Consider the following 16040-nt stretch of genomic DNA (forward strand, 5'->3'; position numbering starts at 1 on the left):
CAAGCTTCAGAGAACTCCTCCTTAGGTTTGGCTTCCTTCTCCAGAGTTGAGGAAGAGCTCAGTGAACCTCCAAAGCGTGTCCCTTCCACAAACAGAAGTTGGTCCAATAAAATATATTACCTCACTCTCCTTGTCTCTCTCACATCATGAGGCCAAAACGGCTACAACTCTCTGTGTCTGTCTGAAAGTAAATACAAATGTATCTGAATGTCTATATGTCTTCTTTTATGGATTATATTCCTATGGACAAATGGTAACCTAGGTTTTTTGCCTGCAATAAATCTAACGAAGTTATACACCCACACCGGGGAGATATAGTTTAAGAAAAAACATTCCTTCCCATTGTCTCCGGGTGACTTCTTGGGCAGAATTTCTCCCTCTGTCTATTCGCAGCCCTCCCACGAGGGGGAGTGGGTCCTTGACTGTCAATAGGCTGAACTACACAGCAGACGCCCCATTCTGAGTGTGACAGCGGTAGAGGCGAGATGTGGATCTCCGTCTGCCTCTTTCTCGTCGGTAAGTGGTTCCATTTTACTGGCAATAAGTCTGTGGTTTTCTAACTCACGGGTCTTACTCGGCCTCCATTGTTCTACTGCCAGGTCCCGTGGCTGGGAACTCCGTGACCCAGATTCGAGCGTCTGCGTCAGCCAGGGAAGGGCGGCCCGTGAAACTGAATTGTCAGTACAGCACCACGTACACGTACTAAGCCCTGGGGTGGTACCAGCAGCTGCCTGGGCAGCAGCCTCTGTTCCTACTGTACAGAGATGAGAGGGGAAATGAACACAAGCCCCGTTCTGTGGCACCTCGGTTTTCCTCCGAGCTCAGCACCGATGTCAAATCGTTCACACTGTCCATAGACGGGGCGCAGCGGGCTGACTCGGCGGTGTATTTCTGCGCTCTCTGGGATCCACCGTGATACAGAGCGCACCGGGCTCCCGACACAAACTGCCGGAGGGGGGGGGCGGTCTTGGAAAGGAAGGGAGATGAGTCATTTCCCTTATGTGCACCTGGGGGGAGGGGAGGGAGCCACATGTCAGGGGCACCAGGAAGTGTGTTACTGTTTACAAGCAGGGGAGTTGCACACTTCCTAGCGTGTGCAGGCCCAATTTATTGCTCACCCCAGGGTCTCCTGCATCGCTCCCTCCCCTACATAAACTCCCTGTCTGCCCCCTTCCATCCACCTCTTTTTTCGGGGCTCCCCTGGCTCTTCCCCTCTGGAGTCTCCCCGATTCTCACCTTCTCTCATACCAGGGTCCCCCATATTTGCCCCATGCAAGGGCCTGGGTGTCCTCCTATTCCCACTATACCTCCCCAATGTAGGATACACTAGAATACACTACTTTGCATGGTGAGGAGTTTCAGAGGGGTAGCTGTGTTAGTCTGTATCAGTAAAAACAACGAAGAGACTTGTGGCACCTTAAAGACTAACAAATTTATTAGAGCACAAGCTTTCGTGGGCTATGACCCACTTCTTCAGATGTATGAAGTGAAAATTACAGTAGGCAGGTATAAATATACAGCACAAGAAAAAGAGGGAGTTGCCTTACCTAGTGGGGGGGGGGGGTCAATGATTCAATCAAGGTGGATGTGTCCCATTCCCATCAGTTGACAAGAAGGTGTGAATATCAACAGAGCAAAAATTACTTTTTGTAGTGCTAATGATGCCAGTTCCATCAGTTGAGTGGATGGCCCATACTCAACAGTTGTTGGGTGATTACTTCTTGTAGTGACCCAGCCACTCACAGTCTTTATTCAGGCCTAATTTGATGGTGTCAAGTTTGCAAATGAATTCCAGGTCTGGAGTTTCTCGTTGAAGTCGGGTTTTGAAGTTTTTTTTGTTGAAGAATGGCCACTTTTAAGTCTGAAAATGACCTCCATGGAGGTTAAAATGCTCTCCCACTAGTTTTTGAATGTTATAATTCTTGACATCTGCTTTGTGTCCATTTATTCTTTTGCATATAGACTGTCCAGTTTGGCCAATGTACATGGCAAAGGGGCATTCCTGGCACATGATGACATAGATCACATTGGTAGATGTGCAGGTGAACAAGCCCCTGATGGTGTGGCTGATGTGATTAGGTCCTATGATGGTGTCCCTTGAATAGATATGTGGACAGAGTTGGCAACGGGGTTTGTTGCAAGGATAGCTTCCTGGGTCAGTGTTTCTGTTGTGTGGTTGCTCGGGAACAGTCACTCCAGAGCCGCCCTAACCCCAGTCCCTCAAAGAGACAGTGACTGGGGTAGAACAATGGGCTGCTCCGGAGCCCCGCTTCTCCTTCACTACGGATTGCAGGAGGGGTCATACGGCAATCAGGGGCGGGTGGGTGTGACTGTTTGTATTTTGCAGACACTAGAGAGAGAGAGAGTGAGACTGCGCATGCATGGGGACACACGCACGCACGCACAGACAGACACAGTGAGACCCTGCACACACACTGAGGTACAGAGGCAGACAAACACACATGCAAACAGACACACACACAAATACACACTCTCACAGCCACATGCTCTTTCCTCTCCCTTACTGAAGTGTGTGAGCTCTACCCCCACCCCAGCTCTGGATCCGCTGTTCACACAGAAGCTGCCGTCACGCACCGGCACTTCATTTCCCCCCAGAAGTTGAATCAGTGGCGGAGGCTGTCACGGACTCACAGATCGTGCCCACTCTTGGCCCCGTGCGGTCCATGGGGGGTGCCCCTTTTAGTGAGACAGCCCTTCTCGGGGGTCCACTCTCTCTCGGGGTCAGGCCCCTCCACCTCCTGGATCCACACCTCTCTGAGCCTTAGTACGTCTGTCTCTGCCGTGGGCCCCCTCAGGGAGTCCCCTCGCTCTGCACCCCCAGGGCCTCCTCTCCTGCTTCTGTCCTCTGGCTGGAACCGGCTGGTTAGGTCACCGGGTCCTCACTCTGCAGCCCATTGTCCTCCCACTGGCCAGAACCGGCTGCGACTCCTCAGCTGGGCCTCTGGGTCACCAGGTCGCCAGATCACCAGTCGCTGGGGTATCCATCCTCCCGGCCATCGGCTGGGTCCCCACATCCTCTCTCCGGTCCTCTGCAAAACACACTCCCTCAGCCTCTCCCCTCACCTCGTTAAACCAGTAACACCCAGGGAAACTGAGTCCCACCCCCTCTGCATTGCAAACCATTGAAACTCCACAGAAAACAAGAAAAAACCCCACTTCGTCACTGAGGCTCATTGGTTTCCCCCAGTGGTTACAGAAATGCTGGGATCTCTGTGTCTGTATCTCTGCGCGCTGCCGCTGTTCCCAGGTGAGCTCCGTGCGGAGGGGCCGGGGCCTGTCTATGGGACTTTCCTCGCCCCGTGACTCCCTCCCAATTCTCCCCCTTCTAGGTTCAGTGGCGGGGAACTCGCTGACCCAAATCCCGGCTTCCCTGCCAGCCACGGAAGGGCAGCGGGTGGAGATCAGGTGTCAATACAGCACCTCCTACACCAGCTACGCCCTGGACTGGTACCAGGAGCTGCCGGGGAAACAACCCCTGCACCTGCTGGGCAGATACTCCAGTGGCTCGGAGCGCAAATCCAGTTCGGTGATGTCACAGAGTGTGGGGGGACACAAGGCCCTGCACCCCCGGCTTCCTGAGATTCACCATGACTCTCAGCCAGCCAGTAAAGCAGAAGGTTTATTTAGACAACAGGAACACAGTCCAAGACAGGTCTTGCAGGCACAGACAACAGGACCCCCCTCGGTTAGGTCCATCTTGGGGTCCCAGGGTGCCCCAGCCCCCTTGCGAGGTCAGAGCCCCGTCTGCCTCCCAGCCATTCCACCAGCCAGCTCCTGAAACTCTCCCTTCAGCGACCCCTCCCACAGCCTTTGTTCAGTTTCCCGGGGAAAGGTGTCACCTGGCCTCTAACCCCTTCCTGGGTTCTCATGTTACATGCTCAGGTATTCTCCGTAGGTCAGTCTCCCATCCCCCAATGCAGACCATCCTAGCCACACTCCCCTGTCAGCATTCACAGACCACAGTAAGAACAGTCCCAGTTCGTCACAGGTGGCACCTCGGTTCTCTTCCCAGCTGGACAACGGGGCGAAGTCCTTCAAGCTAACCATACAGGGGGTACAGCGGCCTGACTCCGGGGTGTATTTCTGAGCGCTGAGTTACAGCAGTGCTACAGAGCGCGCCGGGCTCCCTATCCGAAGTGCCGAAGCGGGTGGCGGTGTCAGAAATGCAGGGAGACCAGTTATTCACTTTCTGAGTAGCAGTAGACGTGTTCGGGGGCACAATTCCGGGACCACGAAATAAAAACAACTTCTTCTTCCTCCTCCTAACCCCGTTGCATAACGTGCCGGCATCTGTTGGCAGCGACAGACACCCCAGAGCTCAACATCTCCACAGACACCTCCCACAAGAGCAGCATCCCGCCCCCGAACCCCCACAGACCAGGAGCTGAGGCGTAGGGCGATGAAGTGAGTTTCCCGAGGTCACACGGGCAGGCAGTGGCAGAGATCAGAATTATTTTCCTGGCTTTTGAGCCCCGGACAAAGCCCTTGACCACCGGGACACTCTCGGGCCCCCAAACGCACCTTATGCGCCGTGCGGGTTCCGTTCGCAGCCCGGGGTTACTGAGCCGGAACCGCACAGCGAGGCGAAGCCAGTCCGGGCTGAGACACAAACCTCCCCGCGCTCCCAGTGGCGCCAGGCCCGGGTGATCGCAGTCAGCTGCGGGGGGAGACAGGGGACCCGGCGCGCTCAGCGCGGGAAGGGCCGGGATACCGTGTCTCTGTAGCAGGCAGCAGGGAGATGCCAACCCCATGGGGCGACACGGGGAACCCCAGCCCCTTGGCGTGCCAGCTGCTCCATCCCCCAGCCTCGCCCTCTCCCACCCTGGACCCCTCCTGCCCGGCTCCCCTCCCACCAGGCGTGTGAAAGGGGCAGGGGCAGTGACAGAAAGAGGGCGCTCCGCACCCTCACTACAGAGCTCCTTGTCTTTAAACCCTTCTCAGGCTGAGTTCCGGAGCAGGCAGGATCGGAGGACACCGGAGTTTGGGGGGTTGGGTTTGTCTGTTGTTTGTGAGAGAGGAGGGCGCGCAGACAGACAGCGACACACACGGAAACAGCCAGAAACACAGACAGACCCGGATAAATGCTCACAACTGCACACACAACCTTCGCACTCTTTCCCACGCGCTACTGCTGTGTGAGAGCGCCACCCGCAGCCCAGCTCCGGATCCCAGCTTCACACAGCAGCTGGTGTCATTCCGCAGTCGTTCGCTCGCTCTCTGAAGCCCAGTTGGTGACTACGGGGTTCTTTAGCTCCCCGCATTACAGACATGCCGGGATCTCTGTGGCTGTATCTCTGCGCGCTGCCGCTGTTCCCAGGTGAGCTCCGGGCGGAGGGGCCGGGGCCTGTCTATGGGACTTTACTCGCCCCGTGACTCCCTCCCAATTCTCCCCCTTCTAGGTTCGGTGGCGGGGAACTCGCTGACCCAGATCCCGGCTTCTCTGTCAGCCACGGAAGGGCAGCGGGTGGAGATCAGGTGTCAATACAGCACCTCCTACACCAGCTACGCCCTGGACTGGTACCAGGAGCTGCCGGGGAAGCAGCCCCGCTTCCTAATCGGGAGGTCTTCCTATGACTTAGAACGCAAATCCGATTCTATGGCACCTCGTTTCTCCGCGCAGCTGGATAAGGGAGCAAAGTCTCTCACGTTATCTATAGACGGGGCGCAACGGGATGACTCGGCGGTGTATTTCTGCGCTCTCTGGGATCCACAGTGCTACAGAGCGCAAGGGGATCCGGAAATAAACTGCCGGAAGGGGGGGGGCAGGTGTCTGAAATGTTGTTAAGTGTAATTCGAGGGCGTTTACTCTCGTGAGCCGCCTGCCAAAGGTTGCCGATCCCTGATCTAGCAACTTGTCTTTCTGTCTATATATGTTGCTTAGATGCCCTTTATTACTCTAGTGAGAATCAATGGGTATTAGTAATTGTCATTGTGCTCATTGTATTTTCTCCACCAGGTGCCCAGTCCCAGATGCAGCTGGTGGAGTCTGGGGGTGCTGTCAGAAATGAAGGGGAGTCTATCCTGCTTTCCTATAAAGGATCTGGCTTCACCTTCAGCAGCTACACAATGCAAAATCCCAGATTAAAGTTAACAGATTTAACCATACAATTAAAATATTAGCATCCAGCTATCGGGGTACATCACTCCTAAAAGTGATACTAAGACCAGCTTGTGGGAAGCAGACATACCAGTGATTGCAGCTTGTCCCACAGTAATGGACAATTTAGGACGGGTTGTCCCTCAGTAAATACAATCCATCGGAGAAATATTTCAGTTACTTCCCCCGCTTCGCTTCTCCATGGGAGTAATTTATAACTGAGCTCTAGGCCAGTAGCCGCCAGAACCCACAGCACAGACCTTAGCCGGATCTCAGGGGCAGCGAGATGAGGTCGGAGCCAGATTTCAGGGGCCTGCAGATGAAATTTCACCACCAGCGCAGGGATTTGTTCTTGCAGCTCTGGCCAGTTTTACTCCGATGGGAACTGGGAATCCCACCCGCAGCTTGTACCGTGTGTCCCGGCCCCATGTGCGATTAGAGCTCAGTGGAGACACGAAGTGAGAGACAGTCTCTGCCCGAGGAACTTACAAAGACATTCGAGCAGACAGAGAACGGATTCCTCGCTGTGTCCTCGTTATACCCCTGGGAACTGAGTCACAAAGAGAGGAGGGGAAAGTGACTGCTGCTGGGCCGGCTGCTACCACACCGCTACCGCGGGCGATTTCTCTCTCATTTATAAGACGGGAGCGTATGCAAATGGAGTGACCACATTTCCTGTTAGACACCCCCGGTGTCCCTGAGTCTGCAGAGGAGACGGCCCAGACACGTGTCTCTGCAGCTCACACCCCTCGCCGCTTCTCTGCGCGCTCGCCTGCAGAATTGTCTCCATAATAGTCACAAAAACCAAACGATGATGCTGTGGCTGCCCGTCGCTTTCCTGGCAGCAATTCCCAGAGGTGATTCCCGGCCTGGATACAGAGGGAAGCTCCGTGTTACAGTGGAGATGGTTGAGATGAATAATAATAGATTTTATTTTTGCAGGTGTCCATTCGCAGATTCAGCTGGTGGAGTCTGGGGGAGGCGTTAAAACCACAGGAGATTCTACCAGCATCTCCTGTAAAGCCTCCGGATTTACCTTTGGAAACTATTGGATGCATTGGTACCGCCAAGCTCCCGGGAAAGCGCCAGAGTGGATCTCCTACATTAACCCCGATAGCGCTAACGCGGACTATGCCCACTCAGTGAAAGAGAGATTCACCATCTCCAGAGACAACCCCAACAACCTGCTCTATTTGCAAATGACCGGCCTGAGACCCGAGGACACGGCGGTGTATCACTGCCAGAGAGACAAAGTGACTGGCAGGGAATCTAACCACGTACAAAAACATCCCCTTTGCCGTCACATCCCGCTGCGGGGCACAGCCCAGGGGAAGGGTCAGACACACACAGAACTGAACCAAGGAGACAATGTCCCCAGCGCTGCCATCTGCGCGTGATGGACACGGCTTTTGTGGGGCTGCAGAGACAGGTCAGGGCTGGGGCAGGAAACATGGGAGGGGAGCAGACCCCGTTTTCTTTGCTGCACACCTGACCTTCCGGGCTAGCAGCGAGCTTCCTCTCTCCCTGACCCAGCCCCTAGGGGGCAGCACCCTGCTCTCTCCTGCGCTCCCTCACTTAGCTAGTTCCCAAGTAGCCCCTAGGGGGCGTGAGGGGTCAGCATTTCTGTGTTGCACCCTGGGTCCAGGGAGACATAGGTGGAATCCGAGCTGTGACACGCGGCAGCCCAAAGGGGACAGGGTCAGATGTCACTAGCTGCGGCAGATCTGACCTGCCCCCTTCGCTGCCCCCTGCTGCCCCAGCTAGGAATGAAATCCAGGTGTCCTGGGACCCAGCCCAGTGACTGGACCAGTAGGGCAGGGATCTGGTGTTTCCAGTGTAGTTGAAGTTAGGCTCCCGGATCCTGATTGGTGGGTTCCCGAAGAAAAGGGCTGGTTTCACAGGCAGCAGCTTCCAATGGCTTCAGTGCACCTTGAACTGCAGTACCTGATCTGTGTCCCGGCCCTGTCAGAGGTAATAGTGAAAACTGGCCAGGTGAAAACTCAGCACCCCCCAGTGTGTGAGAATAGCCCCCCACCCCTGGGATGTTAATCAATAGCTCAGCATGGCGGGGGCGGAGTTTCTCTGAGTGCTATTTTAAATGAGGAGGGGTTATGCAAATTATCCTCATGCAGTGACTCTGTTTCCTGGTCGGTCCCACCCGCCCCCTGGCCCTGCGGCTCGCACAGAAGCTCTGTCCGTGCAGGGAGCAGCTCGTGCCCGTCCCCAGCGCGAGGACTGGCCGCAGACGCGCACAGACGATGCTGTGGTGGCTGCATTTTGCTTTCATCGCAGCAGCGTCCAAAGGTGCTTGGAAGTGGGGGGGGTGAATTAGGGGGGTTGTTAATCTGATGATTGATATTGATTGACTGGAGCGGGAGAGGGGAGATTTCCCGGGAATAAATTGGGACAAACGGATTTTATTTCCGGTTTCATATCATGTATTTGTCTCGTTTGAGAGGCGGGGGCTGAAAACCCCCAAATGGTTTGTATTATTCTTATCCCCCCCCCCCCCACACACACACACTAGAATGTGGCTAAAGCTGCCGCCTTTGCCCAGACCTGGCCCGAGGGGGTTGTTCCCACCCGCTCTCATGTCCCCAACCCGGTGTGTTCCCAGGGGCCCAGGCGCAGGTGCGGCTGGAGGAGTCCGGGGGCGGCGCTGCGAACACAGGCGGCTCCAGGCGGCTCTCCTGCACCGGCTCCGGATTCGCTTTCAGCAGCTACGACATGTTCTGGTACCGGCAGCGCCCCGGGGAAGGGCTGGAATGGGTCTCCTGGATTAGCAGCACTGGCGGCAGCACAGATTACCCTGACTCGGTGAAAGGGCGATTCACCGTCACCAGGGACAACGCCAAGAACCAGCTGTATCTGCAAATGAGACGCCTGGGACCCGAGGACACCGCCCGGTATCACTGCGCTGAGAGAGACACAGTGCGGGGAAGCCAGGCTGAGCTCTGACAAAAACTCGCTGCGTTCAGCCCAGGGGATTCGGGAGCGTCACGTGACCAACATCACCCCCTGAACTCCGGTGTCCCTGAGCCTCTCCCCAGAGCCGGCCGCTCACCCGCCCCCTGCAGCCTCTGGTTTGCGCCCCCGTGCAGTGTGGTGCACGCCAGGGGGTAGGGGTGTTTCTGTGCAAGGATCAGTTGTTCTCAGAGCACAGGGCAGGGCTATGACCCCAGACACCCAGGTCTCAGAGCTCCAGTCCCATCACCATGCTGGATCTGCTGAGAATCTGCATTTTCCTGCTTGGACTCTCACGTGGGTTTATTTGTTTGTTTGTCTCGTCACCAGTCGATTTTAGGTAGCTCTGCAGTTCATGGGCTGAGGGTTTTTTCCTAAAGTTCCTAGAGGTTCCTAGATCACTTATCTAGGAAAGTCAATAGTGCTCGTGCTCCTAAAGAATGAGAGTGCTTTAGAAAATCCCCTCTACAATTCATGCTGCGTGGGAAGACATTGAGGTCTGGGGAGTTTTACTAGAGATTGTTTAGATTAATCTCTACATACGGGTCTGTCTCCTTCTCTCTAGTGTATCTGTCTGTCTCTAATCTGCTGTTTTTAAACATTTCTTGTAACAACCGCTTTGTTTCTCTCCAGGGGCCCGGGCACAGGTGGCTCTGACCCAGTCCAGCCCGGAGATTAAGAAACCCGGGGAATCCACTAAACTCACATGTGCCGTGAGCGGCTTTGATCTCAGCAGCTATACCATGTACTGGGTCCGACAGGCTCCGGGAAAGGGGCTGGAGTGGCTGCTTTATTATTATTCATCGTCTGACAACAGCTACTCACCGGCAATCCAGGGGCGATTCACAGCCTCCAAGGACAGCTCCAATTTCTACCTACACATGACCAGCCTGAGAGCGGAGGACACCGCCGTGTATTACTGCGCGAGGGACACAGTGAGGAGAAGCCGGTCTGAGCTCAGACACAAACCTCCCCCGGTGTTAATGTTAAAAGAAGCCCCCAGCAGGTGGCGCTCCGGAGCTACACACAGCAGGGAGCCCATGGCAGCAAACACACTCAGCCGGGACAGGCTGGTCTGTCTCCTTCGTCCTCCTCTCCCTGCACCAACAGGACCTTGGCTACACTGGCGCTGTACAGCGCTGCAACTTGCTCCGCTCAGGGGTGTGAAAACGCCCTCCCCCCCCCCCCCCAGCGCAGCGAGTGCAACTCTGTAAAGCGCCAGTGTAATCAGCGCCTGCAGCGCTGCAAGTTACTCCCCTCGGCCAAACTTGAGAATTCACAGCGCTGCCGCGAGTGTCAGGCCTTTGCTACACTTGCGAGTTGCAGCGCTGTAAAGGCTCCCCCAGCGCTGTAACTCACTCCCCGTCCACACTGGCAAGGCATTTGCAGCGCTGTATCTCCGTGGTTGCAGCGCTGCAGGTACTCCACCTCCCCGAGAGGAATAGCGAATATTGCGCTGCCACTGCGGAGCCGGTGTGGCCGCCCAATGCGCTGTGAATGGCCTCCAGAAGTATTCGGCAGTATCCCACAATGCCTGTTCTAGCCACTCTGGTCATCAGTTCAAACTCTACTGCCCTGGCCTCAGGTAACCAACCATGTGACCGACCCTTTACATTCCCAGGGAATTTTAAAAATCCCCTTCCTGTTTGCTCAGCCCGGCGTGGTGTGGAGTGCTATCAGCGAATCTTTCCAGGTGACCATGCCTCCACGCGCCAAGCGAGCCCCAGCATGGAGCAATGGCGAGTTGCTGGACCTCATCAGTGTTTGGGGGGAGGAAGCTGTCCAGTCCCAGCTGCACTCCAGCCGTAGGAATTACGATACCTTCGGGAAGGTATCAAAGGACATGATGGAAAGAGGCCATGACCGGGACGCCCTGCAGTGCAGGATTAAAGTCAAGGAGCTGCGGAGTACCTACCGCAAAGCCCGCGATGCAAACGGCCGCTCGGGTGTTCCCCCTGAGACCTGCAAATTCTACAAGGAGCTGGATGCGATACTTGGGGTTAACCCCACCTCCACTCCGAGCACCACCATGGACACTTCAGAGCTGGTGTGGGGGGGAGAGGAAGAGGAGGAGGAGGAGGAGGAAAACGAGAGTGATGGTGGTGGGCCGGATGGAGACACCCCAGAATCCCTGGAGCCATGCAGCCAGGAGCTCTTCTCGAGCCAGGAGGATGGTACTTGGTGGAGGACAAACAGAAGAGCAGGTTCCCAGTAAGCATTTTGTTTTTTTTTTCGGGAAGGAATTTTTTCGGTGGGGACTCTTTGGGAGAGGAGGGTTAGGCATGCATGCCTAGATGCGGAATAGTGCATTGATGTGGTTTATCACATCGCAGTAATCTCCTCGAATGTCTCATCCAGAACGTGTGCAATGCGCTTGCACAGGTTTATCAGGAGAGCCACCGTGGTCCTTGTCCCAGCCAGGCTAACGTGTCGGCGCCACTGTGCCGCGAGGGGCGGGGGGACCATTGCTGCAGACAGGCAAGCTGCATATGGGCCAGGGTGGAAGCCGCATTGCAGTAGAAGACCCTCCTTTGCTTCCCAGGTCACCCTCAGCAGCGAGATATCGTCCAGGATGAACTCCTGTGGAAAATGTTGGGACAGTGTTCAGTGTAGGTGCCCCCTGAAGCTGTTGGCTCTCCCCAAGGCATAGAAACCCAGAGGACAGTGCAGCCCTGAAACAATCAGTCCCCATTACTCACCGTTTTGAGGCTCCCATGGGATATGTGTGCTCTGTTTCGGACAGGAAAATTATGCTATTGTGTAGACCCTGTGTGTTTTCTACTCCTTAAGTGTGGGGGGAATCATTACTCTGTCTGGTATAAACAATGCTGCCTCTGTTAAATGTTGCATTTTGCCTATACAGCAGCATCAACCTTGAGACCTCAGCCATCCCTCTTGCTGTGAGCTCCTGGGGCAGCGCAGCTGCAGAGCCCGGCCTGAACTGGTCTCTGTGCTGTGTGGCAGTGGAGGGTGCAGCGTGGCCCAGTTCCAGCCGGGCGGTGGGGCTCTAGTGCCATCAGCGCTCTGGGCAGTGTGGTAAGGGGGCAGGGAGCAGGGGGGGTTGGATAGAGGGCAGGGGAGTTCAGGGGTGGTCAGGAGTTGTGGGTGTGGATAGGGGTCCGGGAGGTCGGGGGGGAATAGGGGGTTGAATGGGGGCAAGGGTCCCGGGGGCAGTCAGGAAGGGGGGGGTTGGATGGGGTGGCAGGGAGCAGTCAGGGGACAAGGAGAAGGGGTGGTTGGATGAGGCAGGGATCCAGGGGGGTGGCAGATAAGAGGTGGGGTTCAGGCCATGACCCCTTCCCCTAACTGGCCCTCCATACAATCAGGAGCAGCGCCAGGGTTTTTGCCACCCTAGGCGGTAGCACTCCTCCTCTAAGCATTCGGCAGTGGGGGTCCTTCTGCTCCGTGTCTTCGGGGCACTTTGGCAGCGGTCCCAGAGCGAGTGAAGGACCCACAGTTGAATTTCCGCAGGACACCCAGAGTGGAAGGACCCCCGCCGCCGAATTTCCGCTGAGAATTGCAAAATGCCGCCCCTCAAATCCTGCCACCCTGGGCAACCGCCTAGGGTCGCCTAGTGGAAGCGCCGGCCCTGCATACAATTTACTAAATTTGAAGCGGCCCTCAGGCCAAAAACTTTGCCCACCCCTCCCTTAAAGTAACACAGCCTCAGGCCTCCACCCAGACACTCAATTCAAATATGATGAGGATTACCAAAAACCTTATTCATTCTATAAGAAAGTTCTACCAATCCCAAAGGATTGGACACATTGAAAACACAAGAACCTCAATCGAGAGATTTGTTTGTGCTGCAAGGAAATGATCTCTGGCTTTCCCTGACGCACACTAAATGCAAATGTATCCGCTAACGATAAGCGGCGACACAAAGGCAAGTTTCCTACAGCTCCCCCAGGGGTTGGTAGAGTAACAACATTTACACACACACACACACACACACACACACACACACACACACACACACACAGAGACACTGTGTCCCTGAACCTGCAGCCCCATGTGTCTGCAGTGAAAACCCACGAGTCCCCGTGAGGAATTTTCTCCCGACTAACCAGAAGAAGATGCTCCTCTGGCTGCATGTTGCTTTCATGGCGGCACTGCCCCAAGGTGACTCTGGCCTGAACAGTCCCCGGGAGCTCAGTGTTATGGTGTGTCACAGACTCACAGATCCTGCCCACTCTTGGCCCCGTGTGGTCCATGGGGGGTGCCCGTTTCAGTGAGACAGCCCTTCTCGGGAGTCCACTCTCTCTCAGGGTTAAGCCCCTCCACCTTCTGGAGCCTTAGCACGTCCGTCTCTCACCATAGGCCCTCTCAGGGAATCCACTCGCTCTGGACCCCCCGGGCCTCCACCCCCGAAGGGGTTGATGCCACCCTGTTCTCTAGACCAGAATGACTCTCAGCCAGCGTCATACAGGAGGGTTTATTGAGCATTGAACAAAGCACAGGAAACTCTCAGGCCTCAGGCCTGTCCTCCCTCAGCCCAGCACACCCCAGTCTCTCTGCATCCAGGTGGGCTCTGCCTGCTCCCCCTCTCCAGCCCAGAGCCCCCCTGCTTCCCAGCTCGGCATCTGAGATCACCGACCCCAGGCCCCGCCTCTGTCCATTGTCTTCTCTCCAGATAAACAGGGTCATAAACAGGGTTGCCTGGGCCTCCTCTCTTCTCAACCCTCCTCTGGCCCCTCTGGCTGGAACCGGCTGGTTCGGTCACTGGGTCCTTTCCCCGCAGCCCATTGTCCCCCCACTGGCCAGAACCGGCTGTAACTCCTCAGCTGGATCCTCAGGTCTCAGGTCACCAGTCGTGGTGTCCATCCTCCCGGCCATTGGCTGGGGTCCCACGTTACAGAGGACTGGAGAGGGAACAACAAACTCCCTCTCCCATCACCTTGTTAAACCAGTAACACCCAGGGACACTGAGCCCCACCCCCTCTGCATGCAAACCATTGGAAAAACGAGGAAAACACAAGAAAATCCCCCACTTTTTCACATGGTGTGTGACGAAGTGGGACTGTTCTTAATGTTTCCTCTGAATACTGTGTGGGTGCCTCAGTTTCCCCTATGCATTTCTTAAGTCTCTAGGGGATGAGATTGTTGCAGAGCAAAGGGCCAGTGCACAGAAATGGCCGACACTCTGTCTCCTGGCAAGTAATGGCTGGGGCCCTTCCCCCCTGCAAGGTGATAGCTACAGGTGTTGGAGAACAAAGAAATCAGGTGACCTCCTGGCCGGGGAAAGAAACAAAGCCCAGAGGAGGAGGGGCTGGAGTGGGTTTCAGTTGGGAGCTGACTGGGGATGGGAAGTGAGTGCAGACGTGGGTGCGTGGCTCGCTGCCCCCCAGGATGGACACGGCGGAGGGGTCCTGTTCTCTGTACCTACAAGCTCTGTTTTAGACCATGTTCCTGCCATCTAATAAATCTCTGTTTTACTGGCTGGCTAAGAGTCACATCTGACTGCGAAGTGGGGATGCAGGACCCTGTGGCTTCCCCAGGACCCCGCCAGGGTGGACGCACTGTGGGAAGTGCATAGAGGGGCAGAGGATGCTGAATTCTCCAAAGATCAGACCCAGGAAGGTGAAGCCGTGTGAGCTTCTTGCCATGGAGACAGTCTGCTCACAGAGAGGAAACTTCACCACAGTCCTGACTGGCTTTGTAGGGAGCAGTTCCAGAGCATCGCCCGGGGACTCCGTGACATGGTGTACAAGGGTAAGACTGTTCTCTGTTATGTCCTCAGGTGCCCAATCGCAAGTTCAGCTGCTGGAGTCTGGGGGAGACGTGAAAATGGCAGGAGATTCTGTCACATCTCATGTAAAGCCTCCGGGTTCACCTTTGGTGACTACTGGATGCACTGATACCGACAGGCTCCCGGGAAAGGACGCGAGTTTGTCTTCGGCGTTAGCCATGATGCTGGAAGTGACAAGAGAGACGCTGAGTTGGTGAAAGGGCAACATATAAAAGAGATATGAATAAACTAAATGTTTTGTTAGGATAATGCAAATTACACCAAAATACATAACAGTTCTAGATTTCTCAAACAAATATATATATATTTTTAAAAAATATATAATTTAATTTGACTTTTGAAAAGTAAGCCATCATGGGATAAGAGGGAAGTCCTCTCATGGATCAGTAACTAGTTAAAATATGGGAAACAAAGGGAAGGAATAAATTATCAATTTTCATAATGGAGAGCGATAAATAGTAGTATCCCTGGGGGGTTGGTACGGGGATCATTACTGTTCAACATATTCATAAATGATCTGGAAAAATGAGTAAACAGTGAGGAGGCAAAATTTGCAGATGATACACAACTATTCAAGATAGTTAAGTCCAAAGCAGACTGCAAAAAGTTACAAAGGAATCTCACAAAACTGAGTGACTGGACAACAAAATGGCAGATGAAATTCAATGTTGATAAATGCAAAGTAATGCACATTGGAAAACATAATCCCAACTATACATATAAAATTATGGGATATAAATTAGCAGTTAACACTCAGGAAAGAGATGTTGGAGTCATTGTGGATGGTTCTCTGAAAATATCCACTCAATGTGCAGCAGCAGTCAAAAAAGCCAACAGAATGTTGGGAATCATTAAGAAAGGGATCGATAATAAGACAGAAAATATAATATTGCTCCTATATAAATCCATGGTACACACACACACCTTGAATACTGTGTGCAGATCTGGTCACCCCATCCCCAAAAAAGATATATTGGAATTGGAAAAGGTACAGAGATGGGCAACTAAAATGATTAGGGGTATGAAACAGAAGGAGAGATTAATAAGACTGGGACTTTTCAGCTTAGAAAAGAGATGACTAAGGCGGGATATGATAGAGGTCTATAAAATCTTGACTGGTGTGAAGAAAGTGAATAAGGAAATGTTTTTTAATCCTTCACATAACACAAGAACTAGTAGAGTCAAGTGTGAGTGTGTGTGTGCTGGGGG

At 54.3% G+C, this 16040-nt stretch overlaps 1 gene segment (V, D, J or C); it reads left to right on the forward strand.

Annotated features, from left to right (window-relative positions):
• The first annotated feature begins 9333 nt into the window (after nucleotides 1-9333).
• Nucleotides 9334-14867, forward strand: LOC128846185 (Ig heavy chain V region-like). The segment is given in 3 exon segments: nucleotides 9334-9379; nucleotides 9716-10017; nucleotides 14823-14867. Coding segments are annotated over 3 exon segments (393 nt in total).
• Nucleotides 14868-16040: the final 1173 nt, after the last annotated feature.

This window comes from Malaclemys terrapin, chromosome 12, assembly GCF_027887155.1.
Source record: "Malaclemys terrapin pileata isolate rMalTer1 chromosome 12, rMalTer1.hap1, whole genome shotgun sequence".
Taxonomy (NCBI): Eukaryota; Metazoa; Chordata; order Testudines; family Emydidae; genus Malaclemys; species Malaclemys terrapin.